We start from the raw sequence: 17471 nt of genomic DNA, 5'->3' as shown, positions 1-17471 counted from the left end.
CCCAATCAGCCCAGGGGACCGGCAGAGTTAGGTCTCACTTAGGCCTCTTCCACACTGCCTATAAAATACAAATTATCAGATTTGAACTGGGTTATATGGCAGTGTAGACTCAAGGCCCTTCCACACAGCTATATAACCCATTTATAATCTCATATTATCTGCTTTATGAGCACCAACCCCCAAAGTCAGACACGACTGAACTTAATGTCAGGAGAAAACCTTTACCCTTTACCTTAACTACCACCAATTCCTCAATACTTTATTTCCCATAACACCATACTTCGCCACAGCAACGCGTGGCCGGGCATAGCTAGTATGTATATATAGTATATAGTGTGTGTGTGTGTGTGTGTGTGTGTGTGTGTGTGTATATATATATATATATATAGTATTAACACCCATTGGTACACATCAGCTGTAAGCCCTCTGTCAGTACCAGTTTATTGTTACAGGGAAGAAATGAAAGGAAAATGAAAGCAAGCATGATGACTGTGCAGCTTTCAATTTTGTGTTGCCTCTCATTTCCTATGAAAATGTCATCATTCGTTTTGTGTAGATAAACGGTCAAAACGAAACAATAACACAAAGGAAGCAAAGCAAAAAAAATGCACACATCGGTAGTTTACACAGTTGAATGTTTCATTGGATTATATAGTTATAGTGCCTGCTCCTGGATTCACATGAAAGTCTTCACAGTGGGAGGGGTAAAAAAGACATCAGCATTTGTACTCAAAATTTCAGTCTTGGTATTTGGAGTGTGGTGGTACTGAAGGAGATGAGAAAGGTACTGTTGTGTTCCAGTGCCTTCAGACCAGTATATTCAAGTATCAAGTGTAATTTCTGTAAAGCAAAAAATATTCCAGTGTATAAGTATTTCCATGTCTTTCTTATAGATACCACAGAAAAAAGGGAGGATCAATCGCCTACTGGTGAGTAAATCTGGTGTGTTCTGTCCCTTCCTAAAATGACTTAAAACTTACATTTTAATGTGGCAGTTTGCTTCCAATGTGGCCAATGGCATGCGAGGGAATGTCTCTAGACTGAATCTCTTCCACAGCTGCTCATCTTAGGACTTTATCATATCAGACTGTTACCTCATGGCATTCCATGAGGTATTAAGCAAATAGAAGTATACAGTTATTGGAACTCCTCACTGCCTTTGCACCATGATAGCACTCTGTTGATGTGATTTCCCATGATCAGTCTTCTGTATAATCTTATTCCTGCCTGTGTTCACCCTGTTCAGCATGCAAACTGTATTTCCCGCTACAGTAGAGTCTCACTTATCCAAGCTAAACGGGCCGGCAGAAGCTTGGATAAGCGAATATCTTGGATAACAAGGAGAGATTAAGAAAAAGCCTATTAAACATCAAATTAGGTTATGATTTTACAAATTAAGCACCAAAACTTCATGTTATACAACAAATTTGACAGAAAAAGCAGTTCAATACGCAGTAATGCTATGTAGTAATTACTGTATTTACGAATTTAGCACCAAAATATCACGATGTATTGAAAACGTTGACTACAAAAATGGCTTGGATTATCCAGAGGCTTGGATAAGCGAGGCTTGGATTAGTGAGAGTCTACTGTATTTTTCTTCTTTACTTCTATTTTGCTGCAACTGCACAGCCACACAGTTTTGGTATTCTTGCGAGACCTTCCTCTTCTTTGCAATATCAAGGCTGCAGTGGGGGGAAATTATTGCAAAAGAAATAATGGCAAAACAACTGTGGTATTGGCTTCATTGATGGGTTTTTCTCATGAATGAAAAGAGATGACCCAGTCTCACTTCAAACGTGATGCAACTGTAAGACAGACACGGCATCGTACAATCAGCCCTATCCAAAGATGCTTTATCAACCTCGTGTATAAGTTTTTCAGTCTATAAAAATTATGAGGGATGCACAGATGATGATGATGATGATGATGATGATGATGATGATGATGATACTTTATTTATACCCCGGCCCATCTCCCTGACCGGGAGCAGCTGACAACAAATATTATGCTGAATATGTGTTCATTCATTCAGATATCTGTGAGAATCTCTCTACTGTTTTCCTCCTTATAGATAGCAGTGCAAAGGATGATTCTTCATATAGCAGTGAGTAAATTCCATGTGTCCTATATGTCCTCCCAATTCCCCATTCATTGCTTTTACAAGCTGTTTGGCTGGAAGGTTGCTGCTGGAATGAAATTGTCAGCCTTGTCAGGGACTGCTGGACTAGAAACCTAATCTGGCTGCCTGTCTAGCCCTTTCCAAATGGGAGAACAGGATATAATGAGCTCAGACTGACATCGCTTTCCCCTTCAAGCTGCAGAATTCTTCCTGAGGGCTGAGGTCAGTGTGATATGTGTGAATAGGCAGAACCACATCACCCTGACAGACAGAAAGACAAGCTTGAATAATAATAATAATAATAATAATAATAATAATAATAATAATAATAATAATAACAACAACAACTTTATTTTTATACCCCGCCCCATCTCCCCGGAGGGACTCGGAGTGGCTTACATGGGGCCATGCCCGACATAAAAATACAATAACAGCAATAAAACAGTAAAAACAATTTTTCACATCAATAAGACATAATAATAATAATAATAATAATAATAATAATAATAATAATAATAATGTGCCGATCACCACCGGGACCACCGGCAGAAACCAGTGCAGGTGGTCCCAGTGGTGATCGGCACATTGGGTGCCGTGCCAAAAGATTTCAGTCGGCATTTGGAAACAATAGGCATTGACAAAATCACGATCTGCCAACTGCAAAAGGCCACCCTACTGGGATCTGCACGCATCATCCAAAAATACATCACACAGTCCTAGACACTTTGGAAGTGTTCGACTTGTGATTTTGTGATACGAAATCCACCATATCTATCTTGTTTGCTGTGTCATAATAATAATAATAATAATAATAATAATAATAATAATAATAATAATAACAACAACAACAACAACAACAACAACAACAACAACAACAACATTTGGCAGGGTATGGGCAAGGAATTTGGAGTATGCTGCTTTCTGATGTTTTTTTTTTAAAAAAATGATCTTTTAGAGCAGTGGTTCCCAACTTTTTTTTTTACCAGGAACCAATTGACCAGGGACAACTTTGACCAGGGACAACTCTTCAACATTAGTACCAAAAGGGTTACGATTCAGTTTTTGGTCAACTTTAGATTCGGTTTGGTTATTTGGGATGCTGATTCAGAAAATTGCATTGCAGAAAATTGCCGCCGGGTGAGTCTTCTCTGCCCTGGCCTGAGAAGCCTCCCAAGGTCGAAAAAGCATTGACAAGGGCGAGGACAATGCGCTGGCATTTACGTCTTCCTTCTCTCCCTCCTTCTCTCTCATGCTCTCCTCCAACAGCAGCACACTCCTCCGGCGCCAATTTTCCCTGTATCTCTCGTGGCCATTATTTTAGGTCCCCACATGTCGGGAACCACTGTTTTAGAGCCACAAACATTTGGGTGCTACACTTAATGATATATCTATAAGGGGAGGCCAAAATGAGGACACCTCCCCACAATAATAATTCTGGGCCTTCCCATGGAACCTTTCTTCTTCTCAAATTTCTAGCATTGCTGAGATTGCAAAAGTGAAAATTGCTCACAGCTCTCTTTCCTTTGCTGTGTCCTCACTATCTTGGTAATTGTCCCCACTTTTCTTGCATTTCTCAATATTCAGTTGAAGTTTTAAGTTACTTCAACACTACTAATTTGGGTACTGAAGGAAGATTTCACAGATGGAGGAGAAAACCTTATTTGAAATGCCAAATTCTTCATTCTGCACCCCATAGTTATACCACTGACTGTATATGAATCATAAATGAACAAAATAAGCCTACCCAGAATATACCCAACTGGTATATTCTGTGTAGGTATGTTTTAGTACTTGATTTCTACAAAGGTTACTTTCAGGCTGCCCGCATGTGAATGTGTTTGTAAAAATCCTTGTACTTTACTTGCTGTGATCCCAAATTGTGAGGATATTTCTACATGGTTTACAAAGCCAAATGAAATCTATTTCTTTTGCAAAAAGAAGGCAGAAGATGCCAAAATAATTAAAAGTAATTCTGCATAGTTTAGTATTTATTTCTTTATCCAGTTGGTGAGCTGTCTTCCAGAAAGGTGGCCACTTACAGATAACCCCACCCCTACATACAATTTGCAACTTTAAATGTTTGCTGTAATAGAAATATACTACATCTTGTCACAGTGGGGAAGTCAGTGACATTCACACTTCACAATTATAGCTCTATATTCAATTTCAATTGGAATGGCACATTGTGTACAATCCTGGCTCAGAATCAGGAATATTCCTTCCTTCATTCCCAAGATCCCATTGTATGTTGCTATTACAGTTACGGTGGGAAATAGTGCTGTAACTATGCCATGTGAAAGGGCTCTAGAGACATATCTACACAGGCAGTTTAAACCAGGGCATGTGAGAATCTGCCTCATAGTGTCCACATTATGCACGGCCCCTTCTTGTCCCCAAATTGGGACAAGGCTACTTACTGTATATTGGTGGTAGTGGGTCCAGCAGCAAATAGCACAAATGTTGGAAGACAGCTTACACATCTGGCAGAGTAGTTTCTCTCCTGACAAGAATGACTTTTTCTAATATCCCCCTTCTGAACACAGCTGTTGTGCTGCACACCAAAACCAGTGCAACAGTTCATTACAATGCAATGAACCATCAAGAACAAGCCATATGTTGCTAATATGCTTGTTGATCTTTTCTGGGGTAATACCGTTCTTAATTCAGATGTGAAATGTGTTAGACCACTTGGCTGTGTATGTATGTGTATGAATGTATATGTATGTATTTGTGTGTATATATGTGTGTGTGTGAATGCATGTTTTATATGGTACATCTATTTCCTACAGCATACTTTGGATGTAAAGAAAGAAAAAGGTTAGCTTTTCTCATAAAGGCTGTAAGCCTGCCACTTAGTGGTCATACGGGAATATAGAAAATCTATCCGACTGTGGGTCTTCTCTGCTAAAATAAGGAGTGGGTGGGCAGAAGGGAGAGTGAGGTCTCTGACCTGTTTGCCCTAAAATCGGAATGATTTGCTCTAAATTAGCAGCAAGAGTCTCTATTTCCCCTTATCATAACAATAGTAATTTTAGGTCTAAATTAGACATTAGAATGCCTGACCTCTAGCAACCTAATGTTGAATTACGATATTCATATATGCAAGCCAGGGTTGATGGGGTTGAAATACAATTGACCCTGCTTCCCCCAAAAAAGATATTTTGCTGCTTGGGGGAAGAGTCAAGATGTGTTACCCCTCTCCAGTCATGTTCAGAAATGAATTGGCTGATGAACCTCATTCTAACAAGAGCAGTGGAATAAACACCTGAAAGTGGCAAATTAATTTAGGAAATGCCAAATGGGCATACACAGCTCTATTTGTCACAAAAAGTGAATGGATGAAATACTTAGTACTTCCAGTTGAGTCAGTTGCCTCACTATGCCTAACAAGAGGCCCAATTCTAAATTATCTTTTCCTTGCTGTTGATAGTGGTCCAAAAAAGCATTGAAATTCAGCTTTTTGATATTTAATTTAATCTCTGAAAAAAATGCAAAATAGACATTGTGCATGAATAAATTTTCTCTGTTACATGCAGGTATTCTTTTGCCAGTCATCATCGCCTTGATAGTAATATCCCTTGTTATTTTCCTCCTGATGGCTTTGTACAAAATATGCTTGAAGACAACTCCTGGTATTTATTTTATTTTCTCTTGTTTAAAAAAACTGCTTTAAATGTATTTTAAATATCCATTATCATTATATTATATGTTATCATTTTCGATACAAAATACTTTGAACTGACTGGGATTTTTCTGTGCGGGTGCTTTGATTTTTTTAATCTGATGTTTAGTGTGGATACTTCTATAGTTTGCATTTGTTTTTTAAAAAATAATGTATGTGTGCTTTAAACCAAAAGTGAAGAGTCTTTTCTGTTCAGGGGGAAAGAGTATGAAAAGATAATTCCCTGATATGTCATGTTGGAATGACAAGACAATCTGCTTGTTTTCTTTTCAGAGAGACAAGAAAATGGAACTGAACAGTAAGTTGCTTCCCTTTCCTTCTGTCCTTTGTGACCAAGTATACACTTTTCCTAATGTTTTCCTGAGAGAGATTGGAAAGAGAAACAGCAGAATTGGAATATATCAGTGAACTCCAGTATACCAACAGTGGGTTAAACAGAGACCATGGTGTCTTGGCACACTGCATGTATCATATTACCAGTTCACATCCCAGTCTCATGAGGATCCTTTTGGCCAATTCTTCATGTCTCCTTTCTGGTTCCCAGTTAACATCACACTACAATCCAATAATTTTTTCCATCATTTGTGTGGTTATCACTTATTCTGACTTTAGGCAAGATTTGTCTCCCCCTCCCCCCCAAAAAACCATAGTTAATACGGGAGTTGTTACCCCCTTCCCATACCCACAAGTCAAGCATTTCCATAGCTATTCACACAGTCTACCTATAAAGGCCTGCTCCTAGGTACTTCACTCCATGTCTCTGAGGAAGTAGGCCTTGGGTGGATTAACACTGTAGAATTCTTGTAATTTGACACAACTTTAATTACCATGGTTCAATGCTGTAGTATCCTGGGAGCTGTAGTTTTGCAAGATTTTTAGCAAAAAAATTCCATGCCATTTAGCCATGGCAGTGAAAGTAGTGACAAACTGCATTAATTCTGTAGTCTCCATGTACCCCTTGTCCAATGCTAAAATCACAACAGCATGGTAGTTTTCTATGGATCACATCACAATGATGAGGCCCCCTGCATCGATTTGCCAGCCTCTGTGGTGAATCAGTGGGGCAATTCTGGCACCCTGCCTCGTCGGCAGTGACATTTCCCCATCACATATGGGGAAGCATCGCCATGTGGCTTCCCCCACACTGAACCCGTGGTTTCAAATGGAACACGGGGGACACACCTCCCCCGTTTTCCCAGCATAACATCATATGACACTTCTGCCCCACTTGAACCACGGAGCCTTCCAGAAGTGAGGCTATATTTTGCAATGGGTGGCGTGGGGCTCCGTGGCTCAACTGAAGCAGAAATGTCCTACGATGTTGAAAATCAGGAGTGTGATGCAGTCGTAAATCTTCACCTATGCAATAAACATGCAAATTTGCTTGAAATGGAAAAATATATAACACATTGTCAAATGTATTGCTATTTGCCATCACATGGCTCCAAGTGCAGCTTGCATATATCTCATTTTGTTCACAAGCCTAATAGTTTTATAGCTGGTTACACAAACAATCTTTTCTGCCACTTTTTGATTTTAATTACCTTTGTTAAAACACATACTCTCCTAAAGTATCATTTTTATTTCAGACCCAGTTTTCACAAAATCTCTTGGAAATCTGAAAAATTTCTCCTTCCTCTGAAAGTTTCTGTTCACAGAAAAAGGTGGTTCATTCTAAGGGCCATCTGCACACAATCCTAATTGTAACAGTATACATCCTGTGGCAATGCAATTGGTGACTGTACTCACAGTTTGGTCTCATTTGGATCATAAAGTTTCAGCACAGTGACAGCTCAGAGGATTTATTTCTTTCATTCCTCTGAAAACAGTCTCTGGTTCAAGCAATATCGCTCTTCCATAACTCATGCAATGGCTCTAGCAATCAAACAAATTTGGCAGGTACCATCCCAGTTAGTTTATTCTTGCCAAGATAGCCCAAAGTTCTGGAACAGAAGGAGGTGTTTGCACTTCTCCAACAGACCATATGTTATCTTGACTTGTATTTACTCTGCCCTCCTTTCTCTTCTGTTCCAAAAATTCAATTTTGTGTGAGCAGAAGTTTCATTTTACTCCATTAAATCTAGACTTAATGAAGTCCAGATGGACTACCTTGAAGATTTCAACATATTTCTCTACTGTTGACCCAGATACCAAACTGTCATCCATAAAAACAATAACATGTTCAGCTTCCCTTTATAGCACCTTCGGTTACCTCTGGAAGATATTTGAAGTACTGGGGTGAATCCAAAAAGGCAATCATTTAAAGCAGGGTCTTCCAAATGGTGTTTCGAATGTGCTCAGGTTGGCCTTTATTTCAGCTAGGGTAATGTTTTTGCCAAACTGCACTATATCCCTGTACAATCTAGGGAATGTGGTTGCTGTTTATAGGTCCATACACAATATTCACCTAGAAAATGCATCTTTATAGGAAGGTCAAATGCAATCTGTTAATCCTCTCTGAAAAAGTTTTCTTCCCTTAGAGTAAACCCAACTAAACTAAGGTTGACATCTTAATCAAGATTTGGAGTGTAAAGAATGCTTGTGATTTGTGTTGCCTCCAATAAGAAACCTATAGAAACACCTTCATAAAGAAAATTAAGTTTTCCTAATTTCAGGAAATTTTGTGAAATATTTATTTTATAGAATCATAGATGTTGGAAGAGATCACAAGAGCCATCCAGTCCAACTATTTGAGGGAAAATAGTGAAAAACACAGGAATCGGGGCATTTGACACAAAATACCATTTTCTGCACAATTGTAGGAGTTTTTGCACATAATTACAATATGTAAAGGCACTGAGAATGTGACAAAAACTCCTATAGCATTATCTAATGGGGAAATAATTTTTAAAATATTCATTCCAGCTGAAAATAATGGGATAAGCAAAGATTTACATCTCTAGCCAAGATGCATTGGCTCAATTGGAGGAAGAAGAAATCAATCTGTTCCTTCCAGCAGACTAATTCCATTCCTGTGCTGGGACAGAGGAGACATGCTTGGTACTGGGGAAATTATTTCTCTTTTTCCCAGCATGGAAATGCAGCAACCTGCTTGGGAAAGAACTGAGCTTTCTGTCTACTGCTCCTCCATCTGTAGTTTGCTTGGCTTCATTGCTGGAGGGGAGTCTTCTGTCATCTGTTCTGCATGAAAACATAGTATGAAACAAACAGTGTGATGTGGCAGCTGAAAAAGCCAATGCAATTTTAGGTTGCATCAATAGGAGTATAGTGTCTAGATTGAAGGAAGCAATAGTGCCACACTATTCTGCTCACCTAGAATATGCTGTCCAGTTCTGGGCACCACAATTCAAGAAGAATATTGACAAGCTGGAAGGTGTCCAAAGGAGGGCGACCAAAGTGGCAAAAGATCTGGAAGCTGTGCTTGAAGGGAGTTGGATATGTTTATCCTGGAGAAGAGAAGGTTAAGAGGTGATATGATAGCCATGTTTAAATATATCAATATAAATATCAATATTGAGGAGGGAGAGAGAGTGTTTTGTGCTGCACCAAAGACTAAGGCATCCAAAGGAAAAGATTTCATCTATGGTAGGAACTGTTCCAGTGTCTCAATGTGTAGCAGATTCTTCTTCTTTGGAAGCTCTTAATATGAGACTGAATGGTAATCTGGGAGCAGAATTAGTTTGGACAGGATGGCCCTTATGGTCTCTTCTGACTCTGTGATTCTGTGATACACTGCTTGGGAAGAATGGGACAATTTTTGCCCGGAGTTGAAGCCAAGCAAATTGTCCATGAAAAGAAACCAGCAATCAGACAGCACAATTGGGATCTATGACAAAAGGGAGGAAAGACTGCAGTCTGGAAGGCACCCTGTTTCAGCTGAACTCAAACCACAGTCGATTACATCCCACCTCCAAACTAGAAATGTTCCTCTTTCAGAAATGTTCTCCTTGGCATTCATGACTTTTTTAATGTTAGCATTTTGGTATGTCCCAAAAGAGCCCCATCGGATAAAGAGAATGTGAAACTTATCTCTGTTAAGACAACGTCTCCAGAAACTGGTAAGCTATACTTGCTTATTAACAACTGCTCTCTGAAGTTACCAAGAAGTGGAAACTGAGTTTTAAAAATATTCCTCTGCGTGAAAAAAAACATCAAATTTTACCAATTCTCTTGGCCTTAATAGTTGACCTATGTAACCGAAAGTGCACACTGTCACTGTTCCAAGACTTGAAAATGTTACTCATGACAGTTAAAAGTCCCACTTCCAACAAGTAACATTTGCATGCTGCCTTTTAAAGAGAGAAAGAGAGAGCTTCTGAGTTATCTTGGAAAGTTCCACATCTTCCTCCCTTCCTAAAAGTTCTTCTTTTTCAGGAAAAAGAAAAGCCCAATAAACTCATTACGGAACAATGTTGCATGCATCACATATTATATCTGGAAAGCATCTGAGTCATAACCACTTGAGGAACCTGATTTTTCTTTTCCCTTTCATATTCCAGCTAATTCAATTCGTATTTAATATACTTTTCACCGCTGGATTTTTGAAAGTTTTTAATACATTTCCAGCTCATATGCTTTTCCATAAGTTTTAAATCCACTTTTGCCTTGAGTTGTGTGATATCCCATTTTTCAGTTAAATAGGGCTAAAAGGAAAGGCTGTTCTGCCTCCAAATATTGCTTGGATGCTTCTTTTTGAAGTCACATTCACCTTTATCTAGGGCAGGGCACTTGTGTGGAGTCAGAGGGTCCTTTCTGGTTCCACAAAACCCCACGTGGGCTACAATGTGTCACATTTTCAGGAGCAAAAGATGATGTTCCATTCACATCCAGACAATCTGGGGAACTATCTTTGGCTGTTCTGGGAAAGCTAACTGGCCAACTGGGGTATTCTGAAAGTTGTAAACCTCCTCTTCCCCCCCCCCCAAAAAAAATGTTTACCTTTGTTTGGCTTATATATTAAACTCTGATGTCATTATGTTGTTGTGTCTAATTAATTGACCCTTTTCTTTCTTAGGAGAGCAGTCTTCTCAAGGGAAGAATAAAACTCGTCAGCATAATGATTCCTCTTCACACTTGAGCAACAAATGTGTACGTTCGAAGTTTTCTGTTCGCTAAGCACATCATTAATATTTCTTTTTTTAATATACACACTACAAAACATTTGGTTCAAACATTGCAATTTGGCATAGAACAATGGAGGAGTAATTCTATAAGCATTACATTATCCTACATTTCTTTGTTGTAGGAGTTTGCATTAGGAACTTTATAATGAAATCTACATTGCAATAAAAGTCAAATTATTTTTATATCTTACTCTGGTGGACCTTTGTATAAAGAATACAGTATAATTATGTTGGGATAAATATCTTGAAACTTTATTGCGTTTCAGGTGTGAAGAATTCCTGTTTTATTATTTCCCCCTGGAAGAAACCCAACCACTGACCAAGGCATGACTTTCTCAGCTGTGTGATTCAGTGCCTTCTACAAACCTACAGGCAGAAAGTGCACACTTACATCTCCACAATTTGTATTTACATGTCCATGTTTTCCCTATAGGTCTCATGTTTTCCTTAGAGAATTATCTTGGAATCGTTTTGAAAAAAATATCTTTTGAGATCTCTTTTGTATTTTTTCCCTCAGTGTCTACATAACTGGTGTATAGTACATATTTATTATTTTCTACGTACATAAAAACAATGTAATATTCACATCTTACAAAACTAAGGTAAAAATCATTTGATATGTCACTAATGAAGCTGTTTTGTATATAAAATATTTTCTATCTGTAATGGAAGAAAAATGTTAACATGTTTTCTTATGCTTCCAATAAAAAAAATCATACCAAACTCTCAAAGATTGGACCAAATAGAGACAGAGATTCATGCTAGACTAGATTGTCATTTTCTACCTGCAGCAAGGTGATGGTTGCCTCAGGTAGCAAGTTTCAAGTATGAAAAATTAACATTTTGGGCTCTTCCTTACATCACTCAAACCCATGCCGAAGTCTTCACACAAAACCCAGGGAGTGTTGTTACATTCAGCCACCATGAAGCCCCTCAAAAGAATCCCTTAAAAGTTTTTTTAGAAAACTTACTTGGCCACCACTATGGTTGTCCTCGCACCCTCCTGTTGCGAGGAAATAATGTGCCAGGAAGAGAGGTGAGGAGCCTCAGTGCGAGAAGGAGCATAATGGCAGCCGGATAGTGAGGGGGGGGGGGGTTTGCACTTAAGAGCTTATTTCAGGGCTTGGGGAAAAGGATGGGTGTTCTCTCGTTTTTTCGGGCTCCTGGAAGCCGAAAAACCAAGATGGTTGTGTGAATTGGGCCTGGGGATTGCGTGATGCAGTCCCCTGGCCCAATCCACACAGAGTCCACACCTGGCAAGACCGGATCTTTGTTCCAACTTAATTTGATTTTACTGGAGGCGTTGTTTGGATGTCTCTGGTAAAACTGCAACATGCCCCGATTTATGGGCCTGCCTGGATAGGCCCTTTGTTAGTAATTTAGGCCAGTGTTCCACATCATCTGCTTCATTAAGTAGCTAAGTATACTCAACTAAGTAATTATTTTCCAACCTGACATAAATATCATTCACTCATGTGCTTATGGAATACAGTGTTCCCTCACTTATTGCGGGGGTTACGTTCCAGGACCACCCACAGTAAGTGAAAATCTGTGAAGTAGGGACGCTATATTTATTTTAATATTTATACATTATTTTAGTAGTTATATATTATTTTAAGTCTTTATCAACCAATTGTGTGTTGATAAAGTGCCTCTTGGACTCCTTTTCTCTCCCTTTGGCTTCTCCTTCCTCCCTTCCTTAGGCTATTAATTAAAAAATTTTATGATTTATAATATTCTTTTACAGTTTATTGAAAAACCGCAAAAGAGCGAATCAGCAAAAAGCGAACTACAAAGTAGTGAGGGAACACTCTAGTTACAAATAACCAGGTAACATTTTCATATTCCGTATTGATACTTAGTAATGCTAGTGACACTATTGTCACAATCAGAACTCTCCGCCACACTCCCATCTACTATACTGGGCATCTGTTGCATGGGGAGAGGGAAGTCCATTCTGCTAGTGATTGGAGAATGAATGAATGAATGAATGAATGATGTTTCCATGAGTTTGAAAGTGGGGTCTAGAAGAGGTTGTTTAATACTGTTTATATTTAATCATGTTTTAATGTTTGTATATTTGTATATTTTAAATGGTTATGCTAATGCGTTTATGTTAAGCCGCTTTGAGTCCCCTTCGGGGGAGCTAAAGCAGGGTATAAATAGAAGAAGAAGAAGAAGGAGGAGGAGGAGGAGGAGGAGGAGGAGGAGGAGGAGGAGGAGGAGAAGAAGAAGAAGAAGAAGAAGAAGAAGAAGAAGCAGCAGCACCATCTCACCTATTATACTCGATATCAGCTACATGGGGAGAGGGAAATTCATTCTGGCGAGTGATTAGAATATAGGTGAATGATGTTTCCATAACTTTGATGGGCAAGGGGAAGAAGCTAAGAGAGGATACTTGTTTAAGAACACTTACTAAACAAAGAGTAAAGCTATTAAGGAACTAGACAAGATCTTGTAGTGTAAATATGTATCATAGAATATTAAAGTTAGGATCATCCATGCCTATTTCATATTTACCTCCTTCAAAAATACAGAACAAGTAATGGGAAAACACGAAAAGGTGACAATTGAAGAATCCAGCACCTAGATCGTATTAATTTCTACCTTTGTAGAAGGACAATTTCAGGATAAAAATCTCCTCTGAAAACATCCTTATTTTTCCAAGCACAGAACTACATAAGATAGAATTTCTAATAGTCATTTTCAGCTTGCACAATTCTGCATTTTCAGGTAAATATTTGATGATGATAGCTACATGGGAAGCAGAACTGCTTAAGGCTTCTACTCTCCTGTTACGGTGGGAACAGTAAAGCTTCCTTTTTTCATAATCTGCCTCTCTTTGCACCAATGCCTTCTAAATGGAAAAGGGAGAGAATGCTGCTTTGTACTGGAAACTCTTTATCCTCTGTCACTTTTCAACTTACTTGTCACTGAGCTTCTTACAGATCTCACATAAAGGGCAAGCATGCAGCAATTTTCAAATGGCTAAAGGTAATCCATATACTTTATACTTTCAGGCAACTTTGTTGTTCACCAAAAGCATTATGAAACAAGGATGCAAAACTGGAAAGGTTTTCTACTCTGGTCTGAACTAATCATTTCAATGGAAACCAAACCTTATTTAAGGGATTAGAGTTTAAGGAGGAAAATATTTGATTCTTAGGACATTTCTGCTGAAAGCCAGGTATCGTTGTACTCAAGTTGGCTTTCCAAATGTTCCAAAAAGTGGAATATCTACTTGCTGGAATGTTGTTCTGTATTCAAAGACTGGTACAAAATGTCTGGATCTCCTACATCATTCTAGAATGCCTTATTTGACTCTCCTGAACATTCATCTTAAAGCTCTTCAGTGTTTCTGCCATATTTCAGAAGCATGTTATATTTGCCCAATATAGGATACTTTCAAATCATTCTGTCTCCTATCATTATGCCAAATCTTGGGTGCCACTAGAGCAGGAAAAGGCAAACTCTGGCCCTCTGCTGTTCAATATTGTGGGAGTTGAAGTCCGAAACACCTGGAGGGCCAAAGTTTGCCCATGCCTGCACAAGAAGCAGATCACCAAGTGGAATCCAGTTTAAAAAAAAACTGTAGACTTCCCAAGGGCAGGCAACTCATACATACTTTCAAACATGGGTACTGTTCCATTATCTAGGTGGCCACCAGGGGTGCTAAAGAAAGAAAGATAGTCTGTTTTAGGAAGGGAGTTGAAGGAAGAAAACCATTTTCCCAATTTTTGCTGGTTATTCCCCTTCCCTACTTCCCATTTCATAAATGAGGGTTGTTTTCACAACAGAGACATGGGGAGGGGGGGATAACAGGAAAACTGTTTTCCTCCTTCAATCCATCTCCTGCCCCCCATAAAATGGACTATCCTTATCACTCCGGCAACCCCTGGTGGCCTCCGCCCAGATAATGGCACACTACCCAAAAATCTTCCAAACCAGAAACCACCTCCATCCACATTATCTCCATCTTTACAACCTCACTTAACCAGTTAGCAAGCAGAAAAAGACCAGGGACATTTTCCCACCAGCATTATAGAATGGAAGCCATGATTTCATTTGCTCCTGTAGATTTCTGGGAAATGTAGTTTAGGGAAGTTGAGGATCTTTCGATAAGAATTCCAAAGGCTCTGCCCTAAACTACATTTCCCAGAATTGTGTAGGAGCAACTCCAACTATTGCCTCCATTCTATAACACTGGTGGGAAAACGTCCCTGATGATCTTTCATCCCATACCCTTTTATCTTTAATCATAGACCTTTCTAAAAAGCTTAGCAATAAGAAAAAAATTTTGAGGGACCACACAACTAGGGTCATCAATTCAAGATCATCCTGGGTGCTAAGGTTTCCAGACCAAAAACTGAGGAAAGAGGGATGTCTCCTGGTGAATTCATCATGCATTAGGTGCCAACTGTGAACCTATGAACCCTATGAACCCGCACGTTCTCTTCGCTCGTCAGGGGAGGCCCTTCTCTCGCTCCCACCACCCTCGCAGTCACGGTTGGTGGGGACGAGAGAGAGGGCCTTCTCCATCATGGCCCCCCGGCTTTGGAACTCGCTCCCTAGAGAGATCAGACAGGCCCCTACCCTCCTATCCTTCCGGAGGAGCTTAAAAACCTGGTTCTTCCAAAAGGCCTTTGATGTTTAATTGTTGTTGGATTGATCTATCTGCCCATTCTATAATAGCCCCATTCTTGATGTGTTGCCATTGTTATACTGCATTTTATTGTCCATTTCAACTGTGAAATTACCTTTCCCCATTTCGGCACATTCTGCACTTATTTGCCCGGGATCTATGAATTAGTCTCCAGTTTTTAACATTGTATGCTTCATGTTGATTTTAATGATTGTTTTTTACTGATGTTGATGTTTTTATTGGGTTAATTGTGTTATTGCTTTGTTATTGATATTTGATTGTTGTATCGGGCAAGGCCCCATGTAAGCCGCCCCGAGTCCCTTCGGAGAGATGGGGCGGGGTATAAAAATAAAGTTGTTATTATTATTATTATTATTATTAACTGTAGCTGCCCACAGATTGTCAATTAACTACATTGAGAGAGGGAAGGATTATTCCTTCTCACTTACTTAAGGAGACCCACAAGGATCATTTACCACTAGCCTACTTACTCACCAGAAGTAGAGCAGAACGTGTGTCCTCGTGCCACAAGGATTGTGTGGAAACGAAAAAAAAACTAACTAAACAATAGAGATGTGCTTTCAGGACTTAATTTGTTCTGTTTTCTATCCTGGCTTTCGTCGAGGCCCTGATCCGTTTTCGTCTGACCTCCCGAAATTTGTTTTGTTTTTGTTTTGTTTCATTTTTTAGAGGGGGGGAGGCGCCAGCCAAGGCAACAGCACCAGCCAACACCACTCAAATGCCCGGTAAGGAGCTGGGCAAAGGGAGAAGGGGGAAGGCACAGGATGACCCAGCCACCCCAAACCTCCCCCTGGCCAGGCCTGTGCACGTAGGCCCAAAGCCTGCACCCATAGGCCTGAGCGCCCGAGCCTAAGGGTGCAGGCTTTGGGCTGGGCCTAGCCGGGCCTTGCAGGGCCTACAGCCGATTGCCAAATAAGGAGTTGTCCTTACTCGGCAATCAGCTGTAGGCCCTGTGAGGCCCGGGTGCAAAGGCCCAAAGCTTTCGCCCATAGGCCCAGGTCTATGGGTGCAGGCATTGGGCCTAAACATCTGCCCTGTGGGGCCTGGGCACATAGGCCCAAAGCCTGCTCCCGTAGGCCCAAACCTCCCAGGCCTATGGGTGCAGGCTTTTGGCCTACGCACCCGGGCCCCACAGGGCCTACAGCCGATTACCAAGTAAGGAACACTCTTTACTCTGCAGTTAGCTGCAGCAGGCCCAGCGAGGCTCAGTTGATTGCTGAGTAAGCTTTGGGCCTACAGGTGCAGGCTTTAGGCCTACACACCTGGGCCTTGCAGGGCCTACTGCTGATCGATCTGAAAGGCAGGCTTGGTGCCAATATGGCTACAACCTGCCTTTCGTTTCAAGTCAGTTTTTGTTTTGTTGGGGGTCTTTCTGTTTTGTGCCATCTGAATGGACGATACAAAGCAAAAACATGAATAAAACAAATAAGACAAACATCACGCACATCTCTACTAAACAAATCCAGCTGCAGTATACAGACCACCCGACTATTAATTTGTTCCTACCTCATATCAGGCATCCTTAAATCAGGGCATGCAAATCCTTTGCTCTTGAGCAAAGATATCTGCCTATAAGTTAAAATCAAAAAGTCCATTACTGCTGCTGGAAAATGTGACTGGGGCCCCTTCCACACAGCCATATAACCCATAATATCAAGGCAGAAAATTCCACAATATCTGCTTTGAACTGGGTTGTCTAAGTCCACACTGCTATATATTCCAATTCAAAGCAGATTATGTGGGGTTTTATTCAGCTGTGTAGAAGGGGCCTGAGCAAAGAGGAAAGACAGGAGTTGTACTAGGCAAAACTGCTTTCTTGCACATTTGCACAGTGATTTTGGCCAAGACATTAGGCATGACAGTTACACAAAATCTGCATTGTAGATATCTATGTCCTGCCAGATATATAAGTGACCTGGC

The 17471-nt window shown here is 40.1% G+C and overlaps 1 protein-coding gene and 1 long non-coding RNA gene across 5 annotated transcripts in view; one reads left to right on the top strand and one right to left on the bottom strand.

The window, feature by feature from the left end:
• emcn (endomucin) overlaps nucleotides 1–15899 on the top strand; it is a 64933-nt gene extending 49034 nt beyond the window's left edge. For 2 of the 4 annotated variants that reach the window (XM_062982343.1, XM_008118273.3), the window contains exons 8-14: nucleotides 894–929; nucleotides 2075–2107; nucleotides 5659–5754; nucleotides 6078–6102; nucleotides 9762–9823; nucleotides 10780–10853; nucleotides 11155–15899. In XM_062982343.1, the coding sequence (XP_062838413.1) occupies nucleotides 894–929; nucleotides 2075–2107; nucleotides 5659–5754; nucleotides 6078–6102; nucleotides 9762–9823; nucleotides 10780–10853; nucleotides 11155–11160 (332 nt within the window). In that variant the 3' untranslated portion in view covers nucleotides 11161–15899. Of the gene's footprint in view, nucleotides 1–893; nucleotides 930–2074; nucleotides 2108–5658; nucleotides 5755–6077; nucleotides 6103–9761; nucleotides 9824–10779; nucleotides 11072–11154 lie in introns of those variants that run through there. The other 2 variants (XM_008118272.3, XM_003225725.4) reach the window with 1 other exon arrangement.
• LOC103280188 (uncharacterized) lies at nucleotides 8414–16390 on the bottom strand. The gene is made up of 3 exons (XR_010006681.1): nucleotides 16026–16390; nucleotides 9078–9211; nucleotides 8414–8945 (listed from the first exon to the last, which is right to left on the bottom strand). It is a non-coding gene; the product is annotated as an uncharacterized LOC103280188 (long non-coding RNA).
• Between the last annotated feature and the right edge of the window lie 1081 nt (nucleotides 16391–17471).

The sequence above is a fragment of the Anolis carolinensis genome, chromosome 5, assembly GCF_035594765.1.
Source record: "Anolis carolinensis isolate JA03-04 chromosome 5, rAnoCar3.1.pri, whole genome shotgun sequence".
Lineage (NCBI taxonomy): Eukaryota > Metazoa > Chordata > Lepidosauria > Squamata > Dactyloidae > Anolis > Anolis carolinensis.
This window is presented reverse-complemented; position numbering and strand designations above follow the sequence as displayed.